At 39.6% G+C, this 20,441-nt stretch overlaps 1 protein-coding gene across 2 annotated transcripts in view; it reads left to right on the forward strand.

Moving 5' to 3' along the window:
* znf804b (zinc finger protein 804B) overlaps positions 1–20,441 on the forward strand; it is a 58,611-nt gene that overhangs the window by 31,168 nt on the left and 7,002 nt on the right. For both annotated transcript variants that reach the window (XM_032559306.1, XM_032559305.1), the window contains 2 exons: positions 13,490–13,627; positions 19,575–19,705. In XM_032559306.1, the coding sequence (XP_032415197.1) occupies positions 13,490–13,627; positions 19,575–19,705 (269 nt within the window). The remainder of the gene's footprint in view (positions 1–13,489; positions 13,628–19,574; positions 19,706–20,441) is intronic.

Raw genomic sequence — 20,441 nt, forward strand, 5'->3', positions numbered from 1 at the left:
GCTGCGGCTCGCCTCCGCGGCCGGTTCCAAGGCTTCGCTTCGGCTCGCCTCCGCGGCCGGTTCCAAGGCTTCGCTGCGGCTCGCCTCCGCGGCCGGTTCCAAGGCTTCGCTGCGGCTCGCCTACGCGGCCGGTTCCAAGGCTTCGCTCCGGCGCACCCGAGGCCGAGTCAGCCGGCGTTCCAGCCGGCGCACCCGAGGCCGAGTCAGCCGGCGTTCCAGCCGGCGCACCCGAGGCCGAATCAGCCGGCGTTCCAGCCGGCGCACCCGAGGCCGAATCAGCCGGCGTTCCAGCCGGCGCACCCGAGGCCGAATCAGCCGGCGTTCCAGCCGGCGCACCCGAGGCCGAATCAGCCGGCGTTCCAGCCGGCGCACCCGAGGCCGAATCAGCCGGCGTTCCAGCCGGCGCACCTTCCGAGACTCCCAGTGTTCCTTCCGAGACTCCCAGTGTTCCTTCCGAGACTCCCAGTGTTCCTACCGAGACCCTGACCTTCTGCGTTCCTCCTGAGACCCTGACCTTCTGCGTTCCTCCTGAGACCCTGACCTCCAGCGTTCCTCCTGAGACCCTGACCTCCAGCGTTCCTCCTGAGACCCTGACCTCCAGCGTTCCTCCCGAGACCCTGACCTCCAGCGTTCCTCCCGAGACCCTGACCTCCAGCATTCCTCCCGAGACCGAGACCCCCTGCGTTCCACCCGAGACCGAGACTCCCTGCGTTCCACCCGAGACCGAGACTCCCTGCGTTCCACCCGAGACCGAGACCCCCAGCGTTCCACCCGAGACCCAGACCCCCAGCATTCCGACCGAGACCCCCTGTGCTCCACCAGAGACCCTGCCTCGGGGGGCTCGTCGTCGCCGTCTGTGGACGGCCCCCGGGACTCATCGCCACCTCCAGCGCCGGGGACGGCCGCCGGACCGCCTCCGGGGTTCCCGCCTCCAGCGCCGCGGACGGCCGCCGGACCGCCTCCGTGGTTCCCGCCTCCAGCGCCGCGGACGGCCGCCGGACTGCCTCCGTGGTTCCCGCCTCCGTGGTTCCCGCCTCCGTGGTTCCCGCCTCCGTGGTTCCCGCCTCCAGCGCCGCGGACGGCCGCCGGACCGCCTCCGTGGTTCCCGCCTCCAGCGCCGCGGACGACCGCCGGACCGCCTCCGTGGTTCCCGCCGCTGCGGACGACCGCCAGACCACCTCCGTGGTTCCCGCCTCCTTTGCCTCCGCCCACCCTGTGGGTAGTTTTTTGTTTGTTTATGGACTCTTGGCCCTTCTTGTGTTTCCGCCCACGATGGTGGGTAGTTTTTTGTTTTTCTGGACTCTGGCCCCCCGTCCAGCGCCCCTCCGCCCACCCTTGTTGTGTTTTTGTTTTTTCTGGACTCTGGCCCCCCATCCGGCGCCCCTCCGCCCACCCTTGTTGTGGTTTTTTTTTTGGGCGTCTGGTAGCCGCCCTTGAGGGGGGGGGTACTGTCAGGATCTGTGTTTTCTGTGTTCATTTAGAGTTTTTTGTGTCCTTGCGTCTCTTCGTTGTCCTGTCCTCCCCTTGATTGTTCCCAGGTGTGTCTCGTCTCTGTGATTACCCTCCCGTGTATTTAACTCCACCTGTGTTCTTTGTTCCTTGTCGGGTCCTCGTCTAATGTGCGTTCGTGTTGTTCCGTGTCCATTCCTTTTTACGGTTGCTACCGGTGTCGAGCCCTGGTTTCCGCTCGGCCGTGCTGCCCGTTATTTTGGACTGTGTTATTCTGGACATTCTTTATTAAATTCATTATTCATCATTCCTGGGTCCGCTGCCTCTGCCTCACCACCTCACCCGCACCACTTCATGACAGTATTTTTGCCTTAGTCATTAAAAGCAACATTATGTTGCATGTCTCCATGTCTTTTTTCTTTAAAAAAAAAAATATGTTCACCAAACTTCTGATTATGGTCATTGAATGCACTTACTTTGACCAAATTCCTAATTGACTTAATAAATAATCACACCCACACAGACACACAAACCCGACTAGACAGTTGTAAATAGACCAGAACACTGACTAGAGGATGCATGAAGACAGATACAGATTCATCAGATGAAGAAAAGGGTTGGGCAGACCGCAGAGGCGTATTACAGGCAGCCAAGGGAGATGCATTAGGGCTGCAAATATCAGCTCATTAACACTCTGCTATCCTGCTTGGCACTCCGTGTCTGAGTGCATGCATGAGTATGCCTGCCACAGACATCTTCAGGTTATTACAGTAACGAGCAATTTGGCCTGTGGGTCAACTGTCACTAGCTTCAAAAGAATAGCACAAAACCCTGCTGCTCTGCCAGACTCTTGTGCTGTCACAGCCTCTAAACTTGCGTGAATAAATGTGTCTGACAGAAAGTATCAGAGGAACGCTTTAGAGGCAGGTGGGGGTGAAACAGTAAATGTGCTTGGAGACGGTTTTGTCGTCACTTCAGATGGAGTTGTTTCTATTCATTACAGTGCTGAAGGTGGAGATAATTAAAGACTTAATTGAGCTTGATAAACAGTTCTGAATAGTTTATTGAATTGTTCTCAGAAGGCGTAGTGGTAATTAGAAGTTCTGTGAATTGACAAATGTCTCTTGTTTACAGGTTGTGTTTGTCAGACTCTTCTCATATTTTTCCTTATTCCTTTCAGCTCAGTCTTGATTTACAAGATAATGAAAGAAAAAATTTTCTATCCAAAGCAATGTGACGTTATGCTGTTAGTCAAAATGTCACCTGCTAAAGTGCCTGATTCTGGGACTGAATTTTTTGAAGGGTAATGATACATGAACAGGTATGCAACCAGTGCCTATGCATCAATTAAATGGGTTCAGTATATTCCATTTATTTAACAGCCAACTATTACAACAGCTCCCTGTAAATAGCTTATATTCCAGCAGGCATTTGAATAAAAAGCTTCTAGGTGTCACTGCGTCCTCACCATTTGGAAACTAACAATGAGTCTAACATCCCACCAACAGATTATTGTTAATGTGTCGAAGGAAACATTAACAATGAAAGCATTAATACTACAAAAATAAATGGTTTGGGAGGAGCAAGCTTTTCATGACTGCTTTTGGTTAGACATTCTTGGTGAATTGACATTTAAATTGGTAGCTGTGCATTAAAGTATGTTTACACAGATTTTCTTCTTCTACATCTATGCCAACACTCATAGATGTTGGCAGAGACCAAATCCATACCATTCAGGACTTATGTTCTTGAATTATAATTGAACAAGTGGCAGTTAATTGTGCACCACTAAAGTATGTGAACGTGAACAGGTACATCTTTGCAACACCTAGCATTTCTGCAGCACTTGGATTGGTAATAAAAATGGGCAGACAGAATTATACTTTAAATCTGACATTGTATAAGGAGATTGTGAATCTGAAGTAACGTGTTCTTGTGATTTGATGCCAGATTTATTGCATTCAACACCTAAATAGCTTTCAAAAACCAGCAACAAGTATGTTTGATTTATAGAAAGGAAATATTTGTATCTAAGGGAAGCCTGTATCATTAATCAGCTGGAGAAAAGGGAAGGCAGCATTTTAGGAAAAGACAGGGATAAAGCTTGAAGTTGAAGTTGACCGACACACTTCGAGGTCCAGACCAAGGACCTTTTTATCTGGCCCTACTTATATTTAACAACAGTAATTTTGCATCACAATTCTTGCCATATGACATAAAAAGAATAATAAATATTCATAAAAAAATCTTTGAAGCAATGGTTAATGAGAGTTTCAAACTTCTACTTTTATAACTTCTTGCAGTACCTGGCTGTGCTCCAATGTTAATGCTGGCTTGTGGAACAACAAGCAGTGTTTTATTCCTGTTCTCTGGAACAACAGAGTGGCTAACAAACTGCAGGCCCCTTCTAGGTGTTAATGAGCACTATTAAGGGCATTGGCGACAAGCTTTTATGAAAAAAATATCTAAATAAAGTATACTTAAATCATATATTTAACTCTTAGATTGATACCAAATCCACTTCAGGGTCTACAGAGAGACATTGCAACTGCAGTTTATTCTAAGAATAGTTTCTTCAAAAGTTGCAATGTTCATAAAGATCTTACTGTTTTCTTTTCTACCCTCTGTTTTAGGAGTTTTATTCAGTGGAAGTTTCTATATTTGAGCAGAGAGAATTTGTAACCATTGGCTGTGTTCTTCCAAACTCTCGATCTGCATTGATTATGCATGCATGAGTGTTGTTCTGTCCTATTTTTCGCTAGTTCTGCTCTGTTTTGAATTTAACACTGAACCAAGAATGCAATTAAAACCCATGTTTGGGTGCTGTTAACAATTATACCATCTGATCAGTTACATCCCTGAATGTCCAAGCCAGAATATTTAATAAGCCTGGAGAGGCGCAAATTCACATCCTTCTAAAAAATAGTTGTACTCACCACTTCTCTCTGAATATCTTTTTACTTGTAATGATGCTCTAATGAGATTCTGTGTTTATCTAGAAATATCTTATCACGTAATTGGTGTAAATGTTGTTTTCTATTTGTCCTCCCTGCTCTCTTCATCAAATAAAACTGCTTCGCTCTTCTCAAGTCACATCTAATTTGCGTTAGGGAATGGTTTTAATGATCTTTCCCCATTCTGTGTCTCATCCAAACATCATCAAATTAAGGAGGCAAAATGCTCTCAAAATACAGTGCTGCAGTAACTATCTGTCATGTCAAACCCCAGAGCGAATCCTCAGTTTTTCTAAGGTCGGTCCAGCAATCCATGAAAATACTGTTCAATATTTAATTACAGCCAACAAGAGAGTGTCCAGTGAGATGAGAGAAGCAATTTAACTCAAGAGTAGTTGGCTGGTGGGAGCCATGTTAATTGTTTATTTAGGCTTAATTGATTAAATCATAACAATTTATTCACTCAGTCATGTAGACTGGAAAGGAAAAGGTAACTCAACCCTTTTTTTCTCACTGATATTGACTCAAAGGAGGAATGTTAAGCACTTTTGTTTTAATATAAAGCCAGGAGTTAAACATTATTATACAAAAAAGGAAAGAAAACACAAAAATTGGGGATATTTATACCTTCTTTATTCCAACATCTTCACATACGTTCATCTTCCTTAAAAACTAGCATGGCATAGCAAAGTGTTTTAATGCTTCTAACATTTTACAAAGCTATATTTAGCTGTCCAATCATTGTGGGTTTTTTTTAGCTTGACTGGGATTGTTCTCTAATAACTCCTTTATATTTTATATTCTTTAGAGCTATTTTTAAAAAATCAGAAAATCTGATTGGATCTATTGGAATGTTATGCTATTTAGGGGTCAAAGCAAAAAATGAAATGTAGAGATTATCAACATTTTCAGTAAAGAGGGGAAGTAAGGTTTACATTCCTAAAAACAAAACGTTGCAATCTAAATTGTGTCAGTTTTGTCAATCAGTGTCAGATACTCTGTTTACGTAAATCTATTCCTGTGCTCTCCTGAGGTCTGTTTATTAAAACACTCATTCACCAGGTTCCTTCTTTAAAAAGAAAAACAACCATGACAGAACATAATTATTAGTAATATTTTATATACAGGATTCGGGGTGTAAGGCCTATAGTTACATTCTTACTTTTAAAAGTGGTGAGTTGTGGCATTGATGACATAATGTTAGGTAAATATCCTTTCTCTATTCATAATACAGAATGCTTAAGGCAGAATGGGCTGAAGTTGGGCCAGCAAATTCATAGAGCTTACACATCCCCCCTAACCACAAATACACAGGTTATTCAGCTGTGTGTAATGTTTCCCTAAACTTTCCCCAGTGAACAAAATTGTTAACTGACTTCCCAAAGGTTACATTTAGTTAAATCTGTATTATTATTATTATATTCCTGTAAAATGTTCAAATGTTACTTGGAAATTGGTGGAGTCAAGAGATCTACAGTCGTATCTGTCAATAAGAGAAATGGTTGACATTACAGTTCAAAAAACAGTTTATTTGTGATAAATTGCAGTGATTTTCAAACCCGACCCACAAAATAACAGCATATCAAAAGTTATGACCTTTGCTTTCTGTTCTATAAGCAATGTTAGAAATACAGTTGAGTAGAGATGTCATGACAGCACAAACAGCATTACTCTGCTGGATTTTTTCTTCTTCATTGTGTTGAGAATCATATAAACATGCTTTCCCATTTTATTGATTGATTTCTGAGGGAGATCTCAAAACCCACTTTTGTTCCAATTCTGGTCCTGACTTTTGGAACCAGAGATACAGTGAATTATTCATTAAGATCCAACCAACCTTCTAAACAATGTGTTTATCTGTTTTGAGTTGTTGATTTTTCCATTTTCAATCTTGATTTTGAGTTCTTTTTAGGATTTTATTGAACAATTTCATCAATAAAACGGAGTGTCTGCTGTCAGCACCAATGTAAGATATCTACTTTTTGAAAGAAAGGTAAGATGAGTTTCACAACAAGGATAAAATGCAGTAGTTAGATAACTCTATAGTCTTCAAATTGTTAAAGTGTAAGTATTCATATCCTAGCATAAAATCTTAAAAGGACAAAATGCTATTGAAGAGTGTAGCTAAGATTAAATGACAAATTAGATTTTAAAATCTAATTGGTTAAAAGTAAATGGATCAACCATCAGGAAACTGTAATAAAAGAGGGAAAAGAAGGAAATATATGAAATCTTTTTCAGCAGGTGAGGAACACAGTGCTAGAAACATTGAAGGAGAGGATGCAGCCGAAGCCAAAGCCACAGAAAGTCCTAACAATGCTGAAAGATAAGACATTAGTATCAAGAGAACAGATGATTGCCACAGCATGGTTTTGCTCAGTGGGGCCCAGGCAGGATCCCGCTCAATGGGGGATCTGAGCAGTGGAAGAACAAAGATGCCAAATTCAGAACCCGAGAGGGAATCTACAAACAGCTGCAATAAATTTCCATCAAATACTTTGATGGATTTGGTCATATCATCACTCTGCGTGCTCAGAGTACAGAGACTGTCTATTTTCAGATAATCAGGATCATTTCAATGATGATACAGTACTTCAGTCTGGCAACATTTAACTATTTTTCTAAATGATTCTCTGAAACATTGATTGTTGCAAAGCATTTGATGTGTGATTCTGAGCCTGGAAGTGTCTCTATTATTAAGGCAATTTTATATCAGTATAGGAAGGATGTATGGATATTACAACTCTCAAGTATTTCTTTTTTAACAACCTTTTAAATCTTTTTTATTTAGCATGCAAATAAATAAAATAACTGCATCTGACCTAAGAGATACCTATATAGAAACTAGAGATATATTTAGTCAACTTTTGGATTGATGCTAAGACAAGCTTCCTGGATACTTCAGGAGACATTTGTGGAAATGAAAACCTGCCCTTTAGAGTTCAAACTGATATGTTGCAGGCATTTAGCACATATCCTCTCTAAATGTTGATTATCAGCGCATTTGTGTTAACATGGTGAAAGAGCCATGTTCAAGATGCCTCTGGTACAGATGAACCTACTGAGATAAGGAGGCGCATTTATCTCCCAAATAAAGCAAAGGTTTCTGGTTCTGATATGAGCTGGGGCTTTGAGATAAAAGAAGATGGTACTTCATGAGATGAATGACTTCAGTTTTGCCTGGAGGTTTCCCCAAGGACCCCTTTGATAGGCAGAACACATAATACTGTGTATCCTTATCACAAGCCCCTTTTTTTAAGTCCATGGGGTGGAAAGGGATAGGGATTACACCTCATCTTTACTTGTAAGGGCTTAGCGTACAGTGGTGCTTCACAGTTTGCAAACCTCTAAGGATTTACAGGAATATATTTGACCTAAAACATCACCAGTTTTTAAAACACCCAAAAGCAGAAAACAAACCCCCAAAGGACAAAAATGTTATTCACTTTATTTTTATTGTTACTTTTATATTTTATTATTTTTATTTGATTATTGACTGTTTCTGCCACAGCTTAATATGACAGTTTAGATTATGTTGAAATCAAGCTATAAAGTTATAATTTGTAAATGTTCCCTAACCTTAGGCAGAAGAGTCTCATTACAGTTCACTTGTGGAAAACGTAAATTAATGCTCAGAATGGTAGAAGGTATGAGCTCCCAGCTTTAGCTAATTTGATCAAATTTAAAAGACTCAAATTGAAATTGCCAACACACTACTTTGGTCCAGTAACTTGTGAGATAAACACTACATTGCCAAAGGTCATCCTTCCAAATCATCGAATTAACATGTTCCTACACCTCCCAAGGCCACACATGCATAACATGCACCACCTACACATGCAGACTGCTTCTACAAATATTTGCAAAAGAATGGCTTGCTCTCTGGGAGTGTCAATGAATCCCAGCATGATACCATTTTAGGTTAGGATACCACCTTTAAAATATTTTCAGTCATAAAGTTTCATTGCAAGTAAATATCCCATCATGACCTGTTAGTGGTATTATAACAAAGTGGGAGAAACTTCATGTGGCCTTGGAATTACAGTATCTCAGGAAAGAAATTATCTCAGGAACAGTGTGTAGAGAGCTTGATGGATGTGTTACTATTGCCGAGCAACTGCATCCAAGCCATACATCTCCAAGTGCAATGCAAAGTGACAGACAGAGGTGTAAAGCACACTGCCACTGGCCTCTAGAGCAGCAATCTATCTGGGAATCCAGTAGATGTGTCTCTGGGCCGACATCATATTAAAGCCTTTGTAATAAAAATGGTAGGTCAAATAAAGTTCATGTATGTGGAAAGGCAAATGACCCAATGGTTTTTGCAATACATGATCTCTGTAATGTCACTTATAAAAGGATCGAAACATTTATCAATGCATACAAACACTGAAGTACGGGGCTTAATCTCCAGCCATAAAAAGCCTTCTTCCTACATGTTTCAGATAATTTTCCTGAGTTAAGGGCTGAATTACCTTCTCTGTATGTCACCAAAATCTGCAGGGACCACATAATTAACCACTCATTTGATTCAGGTTCGTTAGCACTTAAAACAAGTATGCAGACTCTTACAAACTGGAGTTAGACACCCTTGCCTGATATTTATTTTATAAAATAAGAATGTAAAGACAGCACATCTTGAATATATAGTTAATTTTAATGATGCAACTTATAATTATTGTAGGTAATAATCACAAATGTTAAAAGAACCTCCCCTGACAACACCGGCATCAAATAAGCAACTGTACTGAGGTGCTAATACTAAGTTGAACAAAATCAGGCACAATAAGTGAAAATTTGTCCTTAGCATGTTTTAAATACTGTCAAAACCTTAGCTAATGACCAACTATGATGTTTTCGTACTTTTCACTGCTGCTGAATTATCTTCATAACCTCTCTAACAGCACAATTAACTTCTCATTTTTACTAAAAATCTTTTACTTAGTTTCTGTGGTGGTGGTTCTATATCCTGAACCACCACCACATCCCATGCTATTGAAAGATTACTAATCCTGAAAAATTAAATAAAATTATACTTAATTTAGTCTAAATTAAGTTAAATAGTGCTAATGCAGTTGCAGTTATGAAAATTCCCAGAAATACATCAGCGTATTTTTGTCTCTGTGTGTCATTAGTGTCCTGCCAACACTTGCGATGACTGACTGATTATCTCAGTAAAACAAGCAGGAGCCGTTCTTTTACACATCACCTGAAAATATTAAATGACATGCATCTTTTCAGATACTTTGGTTAGGGTCAGTGATGACTCTTATTCATGTCAGTTTCAGAAATTAAAGTGTCATTTCCTCGACAGACTCCAGATAAGAAAAAAAAAACAAGTAATATTGAAGCAGATTAACATTCAGAAGCCTGCAAGAATAATCAGAAAACATGACACATTCAATGTCCATTCAAGCCTGCAAATATATCAATGTAGCTTAGATGAGAATAGATTTACACTAGTGAGGAAAATTGAGGTCAAGATTAATTTGGCTCTGGCATTTCAGGTTGACAGACTGTGTATTATTGGACAAGCTTCAGTGTGTGTTAGGATGCTCCTACTGCTGATGTAGTTCTATAAATGGGTTTAAGCGCATCAGCGTGCGGGGTAAGGGTTAGAAATCACAAGACGTTTGCATCTTCAGAGCCAATTAAAGTTTTCATGTTTGATTCCAGTGTACACCAGAAAAATGGTTTTCCAGGGTGCCGCTGACACAAACAAATTACTCTTGAGTGCACACACACATATACACCCCTTTCCGTTTTGATGCCTTCGCACCTTTTCTTTTTTTTTTTTTCACGTGTGTACACTCCTCTCTATATTTCATTGTTAAAAGTAATTATCCTGACAGAATGCAGGGAAGTGAGAGGACGGTGTTAAAGTATATCCCGAGGAAAGGCCAGACCAAAAATACATCATATTCACATACTTCTAGAAAGTACACATGGAACCATGTGCATCTACACAAACGCATGCATTATTTCTACCTCATCACTGCAGTCTGTCTCCTGTGAAGGCTGCTCTCTGTGATTGGATCATTTCCTGGAAGTGACTTAAGCTTGCAGGTCAGATCAATATCATGGCACACACATACACACTTCAAGAGACAAAGGATCGATATATGTCAGTTCCACCAGGGTTGATTTCAGTCTGAAAGAGTCCTGTCAGTCCACCCCTACTTTTCACCCATTATGTCTATAAGAAACTGACCGACAGCCTGATCCTTGGTAGGATCAAGCTGTCTTTCCCATGATGTGTGCGTATTCGGTTAAAAAGAAATGGATAAACGTGTGGAGGCGTTCTTGTTTGTGGCAGAAAAGGATTTTGTACTTAAGCTTTGTAGCTTTGCAGAATGTAATACCTGAGAATTTAAGGTTACAGAATTGGTGTATTCTGTTCAATTTAATTCAGTTTATTTATACAGCACCAATTCATAACACATCATCTCAAGGCACTTTATTACAAAAGTAATTTGGCTCAATCATATACATTTCAATTAATCCTACTTATCAAACAGTGTTTAAGTTCAGTTCATTATTCAAATTAGCTTAAAACATTTTCTGTCTAAGGAAACCCAGCAGTAGACGGTAGCCAATCGCTTGCATTATGTCATTAACTCTGTAGCAATTCCTCCTACCATGCATGTATGTAGCGACAGTGGAGAGGAAAACCTCCCTGTTAAAAGCAAGAAACCTGCACAAGGACCTGGCTCTGTACAAGCAGCCATCTGCCATGATTGAGGGTTTAAGAGGACAAAGCAGAATACTCAAAAAAGCAACAGATTGACAGACATAGTAGTTAATTCTATGTTAATGAAAGGTAAAAAGTTTATAGCAGAGAGAGAATATTTAGTTGCTGGCAGCATTATTTCAGTCGATATACTCCAACAGGAAAGGACCGCAGCCAAAACCGAATGCCAAACCAGTGTATCTTACATATAAAGAAAAAAAACTGAGAGAAAAAGTAAAGTTTAGCATATGAATTAACAGCAAATAAGACAAATTGAAGAGTAGAAGAAGAAGGAAGTAGCAGAGTGAAGAAAAGTGATAATTTGGTCTGCCAGCAGCCTAAGCTTATAGCAGCATAGCTACAGAGACAGCTCAGGATAATCTAACCCCATAGAACAATCAGTGAGCCACACAAAGCACCGTCTTTCTGGACTGCAGCCACTTCCCTGCCAGATTGCATAGATAGAACCATTAAGGTCGCTTAGTCTTGCAGGAATCTCTATGTAATTTAAACATTTTAAAGAACCCACCTTAGGTAAAGGTTTTCCGTAGTATTGATATTTCCAAATCTGTTATGATTTATGGCAAATGAAAGTAAAATAAATAAAAAAACACTAAATAAAGCCACTTTCTGTCTGATAGCAAGTTCAGAGAACTTTCTCTACTCTATTTGCACAAAATACATAGCGAATATCTGTCCTGTGTTTTGTCTGCAAGACAAAAAATATCTCCAGTTATTCTAGAAATTGATGCTCAGCATATTTTTCATTCTGCAGCTACAAATTGTCAACTCACTGCAGGCTGCCATTACTGACTCTGCCTTAGTTTGAAATTTCAGTAACTTGTCAAATTTAAAAAATATATTTCCATTTATGTCTTTGAAACATCTGATTATATGCATTTTAAGTGCAACAATTTTTTGACTACACTTCCAGAATATTATCAGTCGAAACATGAACAGTCGCATAAAACAACAGAGTCTGGATTTGCAGGTAGATTGGTGGCCTCAGTCTGATATCCAATCCAAAAATGACCTCAGTACTGAGTCTAAGACTAATATTCAATTGGATCAGCACCATCTATGAATGCAACATAAGCTGTTTTAATTCATCCCCTTCAAGAGTCTGATCAGGTTGAGAAAGAGATTCACAGACTACACTGGACTATATCGTAAACACAAGTTGTTTGAACACTCATACATGCTTCTCTACAAATACACAAACCCATCTTTCTCAGACATTTTATTCTACAAGGTAACAAGGCTTGCTTCACGTGTACAAAATATTTTTGATACATAACTGCCCAATTTCTGGAGTCTGAACTGGTGTTTACCGAAGTCAATTGGTGCCAAAAGAATCTCTCACTGAATGACCCAAGACTTCACAAACAGAAAAGAAGAGCACCAGGAAGTAAGAAACATGGAAATAGAGCAAATAAAAGGGAGAAGAGAAGTAAAGAAAAAATTAATTGACTGAAAGGAGGAGCATAAAAAAGACTGGGGAATGTGAGGAGGAAGAGAATGGACAGAGGGAAGGAAAAAGGGCAGTATGAGAGAAAGAAGTGACAACCTCAAATTAAATTCCCATCATGTCAGTGTAGAACAGAATTCAATAGTGTTTATTGGCAGCCCCTAGCCTCAGGGAAATTACATTCTGAAGCAGAGCATGGCATGAATGCACACACACTTCAACACATGCATACACACACAGACGCAGCAGTACACAAACAAGTGCACACACCTATTGTACACAGACAGCACTGTGCAAGGTTCTGGGTCCAAGAAGGCCTGCTGGCTGATGCGAGCATGCAGACAGGCAATTTATCCCCTTGGGTCCACATGCCATTTACACAGCACATGTGTGACTGTGTGTATGTCTCCGTCCTTGTGCTATTCTGCCTACCCGTTTGTGTGCATTGAAACTTTTTTTCTACATATCCAAGATTTTCCCGCTGTACAGAAGTCTAAATTGTACTATTCAGATGGCTATGCTTCCTGTCTATCCAATGTTATTTCCTCCACAGTCGGACTCTCCGTATTTGCCATCACGGTACATACGGAGGTTTAATATTATTGTGGCTGTGTTAAATGTCTACCCCCAGGCTCGAGCTGCCATAAGCATGGGGATTCAGAGTCTTTGTTCAGCCTCCAGCAGTGCCAGTAAAGGCAACTCTCTTTAATAGGATGTCGTTTAACAGTTTTATGCAGAGCTCATGTAGAGGCTATTATTGCTGATGTCTCTGGGATGCAGATTCGCTGTAAATGGATAACAGTCTGCCATTCGCTCCACTTCTCACTCTCTATGCCCCTCTAACCCCTTATGCTCTCATTTTGAATGTTTCTATCTTTCTCCCTCCAGGAGTGCACGGAGAGGGCTTTGGGTTGCTCGGTCGAGGATCTGAAATCACTTTTCTACTGCGAACTGTGTGACAAGCAGTACCTGAGACATCAGGAGTTTGACAACCACATCAACTCCTACGACCACGCGCACAAGCAGGTACAGAAAGATGCACCTGGCACACTTGAACTCGATCTGGCAATATATAGACAAACAAATAGGCGTCATTTTTTATTTCCTAGAGTAGAATTTGGATGTGTTACTATAGCATTTTTACGTGCTGATGGAAAGCTGTGCTATTATTACTATGACAGTCTGCCCAATTGGTTGTTTCCCAGCAGAAAGAGTGTGACAACTGTAGCGCTTCTTTCTCTCTCATCTACTATACAAAGTGTTGCAGAATTTATTCTTAGGATTTATATTTTTTGTATTAATCAAGTAAAAGATTTGCTTTGCTTTGATGAAAGAACTCGAAAATAATTAAGTGTAAAGTAGTTGAGATGCATAATAAAACATAACAGACTTAACAATATTGCCATATTGGAAATATTTTATAATTGTACTTTATTAAAATATTTTTGACAACTGAAATCTTCAAACCTTAAATAGGGAAAAAACATTAAGCTATTGCTTTATATAAACATTAATCCCCTTTAGGTCTAAAGCACATCACACTACAATCTTTAGTTTCCATCCCTGCATCTCTTAATTGTTTATAGGTACATTTAGGGCGTCCGTTTTATAGCTGCTTACAAGAAAGGGCAACTCCAACTTTAGCACATTTTTTGCATATATCCCAGTCTTATTTTATGAGCTGGCCCTTTAACTGAGATCCAGCTCTTCACCATCTTTCATAATCACTGTGCTGGTTTGTCCTATTTCCTGCAGAACACAAAGAGAAAACTTTAGTCTTCTCTTGTGATGAACTTGAGCTGAAAAGAAGAGCTCCAAAGAGTAAACTGTTAAACTTGAATGAAAAATAGTTCAAACAATTGATAAATAAACAGTTATCAAAACAACTGGAATACAAAAACATAATAATATGTAAAGTTCTTAAGCCACAAGTCTATTATACAAGAATATTCCGTTCTTCCCCTCAAGCCTAAATTTTAAAACAACTAATTTCTATGCATCTAGTACACAAGAATGCATATTATTTATTCTTCCATCACTTTATGCTTTCTTGAAAAAAACAAATAAGCATCATTAATAATCATGGCTAAAGCACAGCTTTGTTATTCTGATTTGGACAAGTTGAAGCCAGTGGACCACTAGAAAAAGGTTTTCTCCTCCTTCTACATCCACTTCACCTCCAGTTTGGACTAACAAGCTGAAGGTTCTGCTGATAGCCCATTCTCCTAAAGCTATCTCTTGTCATGCCAAGACATATACTTGCACGCTAAAGCGCTCAGACATGCATTTACCCTTGTACACTTGTCCGCAAACACAAGGCGATCTCTCAACCAAGCCAAAGCGCTTCCCACTTCTGAACGCCCACACTGTGCATCATGAAATAAACATTGAGTAGGGGCCTTTCCTCCTCTGTCATTGTTCTTTGGAAATGAATTGAGGCAACTGCAGGCCAATGTTAATGCTTTGTTTTAGCCGACGGCAGGCACATGAAACGAGCTGCATGCGGCACTGAGCTGACAGCAGCTAGGGGTGCTGTGTGAACACACACATGGACACCCCCACCTCCACACACACATGCAGAAAAAAAGAGGATGCATGTACTCTCTGCCTGCAGAGCAAACAGATGAAATTCTAGTTGAAGACAGTTTCCCTGCAGGAGTATTGGCTTTGGTGAATGGAAGCTGATTGCGTTTGCTTTGTCTCCTTTTTCTAGTCATCGATTCCAGGGTAAATATATCTGAATCCAGGGCCCTATCAGCCTTTAGTGCTGATTATATGCATTGATCTTTTATACATTGCATTTATTTTTTTGGGGGGGGGAAAAAGCAATCAGCCTATTAGCATGTCTCCTCTAATGCCTTCCAAAACTGCCACCCCTTATGTTCTCCAAGTGGATTGGAACCAACTTTGAGTCATCCATAGTTGAGTATTTCTTAAACGTGTTGACACCACAAAACAAATACAAATTATCATAAACATAAAACATTAGTACAAATCTAAAATTCTGGACCAGGAGAAGTATTTGAAATGAATTTGTCAAATTTGTGTCTTCATAATGCAAACAAATTCTTTAAGAGTCAAAAACCAGTAATGTATGTGTCTAAATGCTTCCACTGTGTAACTTTTGCCCAATTCTTTGAGTTCTATCACTGTGCATATTAAATTATTTCAGAAGTCAGAAAGGTGACATACATCAGCCAGATGGCTAAAAGAAATAATGAGACATTTTTATTAGAGAGCAAAGAGTCTTGAGGTTAACCTTTAGTTATTGCAACTACAAAACTAACATTCTTTTCCACTTTAACAGGTAAGGAGTGAACAAAAAAAACATAGATATTAAATATGCTAGATGTTGGAGCTCCACAAAAACACCTAAAGGTTCCCCATCAGTCGTTGCTTTAATGAACAAAAGGTTGTGTAATGAAGTGTATGATTATGCAAAGACTTTAACAAAAAAGTACTCATTTGTCCTTACCACTTTCTGTAAATCTTGTGCATGTTTTTTAGCTAAGGAAAATTCCAGAAGGGCATTGCAAAAAAAACAGCTTAACAAAAAAAAAAAGAAAAATAGAAATGTAGGCTTTATCCTCAGATGTTGCATTGCATAAAAGTTGTGACTAATTGTAATAATGTTGTTTTTCATATCTATATGCTTTTTTTTTATTAAAACAGGGGATGTTGGTTTTAAAATTGTCCATCAGCTGTAGGTTTTGTTTAGTTATTGCTTTAACCACCTTACTCTCTTTCTCTTCTTTGTCTATTTTAGTAAGTTCCCAATAGATTTCATTGGATTCTACTTATTACTAAAGGACTTTTTGCTTGCAAAGTACTAGTTTACATGCATTGTTTTTATAAGAGAAGAGCATTAGGTATTCGTCCTCATATATTTGTTCTCTCATAGACTGGTCTGTTTAAATCACTGATTGCTACAAACAGTGCAGAAACTTCGATCTTTTCTTTCTCCTTTTTTTTTTTTTTTTTTTTTACCAACCACAGTGGTTCATCATATACGCCTCTTTAAATCAGCATGATTAATAATAGCCAAAGAATAAGCTTGGCATCATAACCGCTCGCAGCCACACAAATGACGAACATCCACACCGCTTAGGCATCCACATGTATCAGAGATCTAAAACCCGCAGTCCTAGTGGCATATACACAGAGCTATCGTCAGTGAGCGCAGAGTGGGAGGTTAAGCATCACTCGATAATGTAAAAAGACACCAGCTTGTGTAAGACTCAGCTGAGATTAACCTGACAACTGTCAGCTCCTGCATTAGATCCAGCTTGCAAAAATGAGTGAGTATATAAATAAATCTGATGAGTGAGGAGCTAATCTGATGAGTGCATGTGTACGATACATATTGTATGGGCAGATAATAAGTGTGACACAATCTAAAAGTACATCTGGCGTAATCCTGTTGAAAATTACACCTCAACATTCAATTCACAAATACATAAGATAAACAAACCCTGAGTTCACAGAGAAGAAAAAATAAAATATACTGGAAAGCAAGAGAAAAAGCAGTGCACAAGGTTGCATCTATTCCCAAACTCCTGAGTCGCATCCCTACCCTTCAAACGTACATGGAGACAAAAAGTCTGTGCACACACACACCTGCCAAGCATGGATAAAAGAAGGATTAAAGCATGTCAGAAAAGGAAACCGGAGTGAGGGGCATGAATCATTGTTTCCCTGGAAGAACCAGTGCACCCATTGCTACAGCTTCACATAAATACACAATCTTGTAACACACAATATCACCCACATAGATATGACCAAGTTAATTAACCTGCCACATTAAAAAAAAAAAAAAAAACACTTAATTTTTCCCCCCACCTCTTGCATTTGTTTTGATCTGTTTGACATTACCAAACAAGCAGAGATGATGCCTCATCTCACTCCCACATACAGATGTTTGTCAAAGCCCTTTTGGCAATACATTGTAAGTCACTTGTTCCCCTTTAGCACTTTTATTCAATGTGCAGGAATAATGAAGGAGTCTATTTTAAGCCCTTCACAATCCGTAAAAACCCTCAAAACCTGACAGCACAACATTTTAAGCAAGCATGTATTTTTTTTCTCCTCTAAGAGCACTGAACAAATTATGTCTTCCTCTCCAAAAACAGTTTTGATTCCCCGATATGGCTTTAAAATGCATTATAGAGCATAGTGACCTTTTAGAGTTTTACTGCCTGATGTAGGCTGTCCGCGTGTGAAGATAAACCATTTACAAAGCTGGAGATTCTTTTTTTAGGTAAGCTAATCATATAATGAGAATATTGTTCTCTCCTCAGGGGAAAAATGAAAGGAAGGAACTCTTTTTTTATATAATTTCTCATATTATAACCACAAACTTCAATGTATTTTGTTGAAATTCAATTTTGAAGACTATCACAAAGAGTTCTAATCATGAAGCAGAAAAAAGGATAGCTTTTAAAAAATATATATAAATAAAAATCTAATTAAGCTTCAAGTATTCAAGACTTTCACTTTGATACAATTTAGGGCAACCAGTTGTCTTTAGAAGTCAGTGATTTAGTATTTAGCATTTGTCATTTAATCTCAGCAGAACTACAGTTGGTCTGTTGCCATTTGTGATTTCATGATAAAGTAGATTTGATTACATTGTGTTATACCTGATGGACTGTATGTAACTGGCTCTGCATCAAAGCTTAAGCTTAAACAATTGTCTTCACCAAAAAAAGTAATCATTTAACACCACCCTTAAATTATGGTCAGCAGATGTACAATGTAAGTAAGTAAGTAAGTAAGTAAACTTTATTTCTATAGCGCTTTTCACAGACCAGGGTCACAAAGTGCTGCACAAAGTGTAAAAAATAAAATAATTAAAAGCAACATACAAAACAATAAAACACAGTATTTAAAAAAGTGGGTCTTAAGTTGTTTCCTAAAAGTGTCTATACAATCCAGAGATCGAATGGTACAAGGTAGCTCATTCCAGAGGCGAGGCGCCACAGCTTTAAAAGATCTGTCTCCTCGAGTCTTAAAAAGGGTCCGAGGAACCATCAGCAAGTTCAGATTGGACGACCTGAGGCTCCTAGTCGAAACATAAGGCTGGATGAGGTTCTTAATATAGCCTGGCGCCTGTCCATGAAGAGCTCTAAAAGTCAGTACCAGGATTTTGTAGTGCATCCTGTAAGATACAGGCAGCCAGTGCAAATGTCTGTGCTGTGGTCAAAGTAAGGTGGCATTATGAAGCAAAAAGCAATAAAGAAGCACACTGTGAAAAATGCTCAGAGCAGACCATCAAAAAGAAAAGAAAGTAACTTCTTAGAAAATAAAATACCAAAACATGTCAAGACTTTAAGGGAACAGAAAGCTGCTATTCTGCTGTGCTCCTGTTGGATTACTTCATATCCGAGTTAGCTTTAATTGAATGTCATTTTTGTTCTGCTTTTAATAAATATTTTTTATTCTGCATTTGCCATCCTTTTTTTTTTTATAGTTGTGGACTTCTTCAATTGTCATTTTATTTAAATTTTTGATAGGCATTTTTGAGAACAACTAACAAATATTTGTGGTTGTTTCCAAAGCAGTAATCAGTGGAGAAATTTTTTAAAACTAAGCTGCTAAGTGGCTGATTATTTCACGTAAAGTTGTGCGGTTGGTTTGAAGCGAGTAAAATACAAATGAAAGTCGTCGAAACAGCCCAGAAACAGCATCAATGACTCCTTCTTGTGAACTGCTTCTGTAGGACGCTCTTCACTGTTTGGTAGTGTTTTGGGCTCAAGCTGTGTGTTAACGGAAAAAAATACTTTTTCTGCAAGCTGAATGAAGTTAATTGCCCATGAGCTTTGGGGGAGAACATCTGCAAACAGAGCTCGCTGACAGCTTTGAAAGACAGCTGCCTGCAGAGAACCTCTAAAACTAATTTCTCTCTCACTCCTTCCCTCTGTCATCTTTATTCCTCCCCAACCACCCACCCCTTTTATTTGTCCGCTTCCCACAGAGGTTAAAGGAACTGCAGCACAGAGAGTTTGTTCGCAACGTGGCCTCAAAATCATGGAAGGACCAGCGCAAACAGGAGAAGGCTCTCAGGCGTCTTCACCAACTTGCACAGCTGCAGCAAGAAAGCCAGCGGTGAGCGGGAGGGGTGTGTGTTGGCGTGTGTGTTTATGTGTGTCCAACTGCAGCAGTCTGTGTGTAATGAGACCAGTGGCAGGAGTCCAGAGGGGTTAGAGTGCGTCACATCCAGTCAACGATTCTTAGACTTGATGGATGCAAGCGCAGATTTGAGAGCACTCAGCTGGCCTAGATAGGCCACAGGTGAAGTAAATATAACATAAAGACACATTCTTGCTGACACGTGGAGAGTGGATGATTTGTAGGTGAAGGAGATGTAGTTTTTTTAGAGGAGAGCGAGGAGTGGAGCAACTTAAAATTAATGATATTGGCAAACAAAGTGTATAAATGAAACTTGCCTGCAGGTTTGAAAGTGTACGTTGCTTAATAATCATCTTGATTGTGTTTATTTTCTTTGCTATTAAATTGGTTTTTTTTTCAGAAACAGATGAAATACGTGGATGACATTGCTATGAAAGAAAAACTTCTTTTGCACTTTTGTTTTTGTTATTCATGTCAGATTAATCCTTTGAGATTGCATCAGTTTCTGCCTCAATGTTCAGAGCATATTTAAATTTTTTATTTACATCTTTCATTTTTCACAGCTTCAAACTGCATTTCATTAGCCTAATAGCATAATTGCCCAAGTCTTATATCTTTAAATTGGGACTTGGGCAATTATGCCATTAGGCTGAGGATTTGTTAAAACATGAAATACCTGTAAATAACTACACTTTTGGTTTAGATTGACTCA

This window comes from Xiphophorus hellerii, chromosome 3 (assembly GCF_003331165.1).
Source record: "Xiphophorus hellerii strain 12219 chromosome 3, Xiphophorus_hellerii-4.1, whole genome shotgun sequence".
NCBI classification, from domain to species: Eukaryota; Metazoa; Chordata; class Actinopteri; order Cyprinodontiformes; family Poeciliidae; genus Xiphophorus; species Xiphophorus hellerii.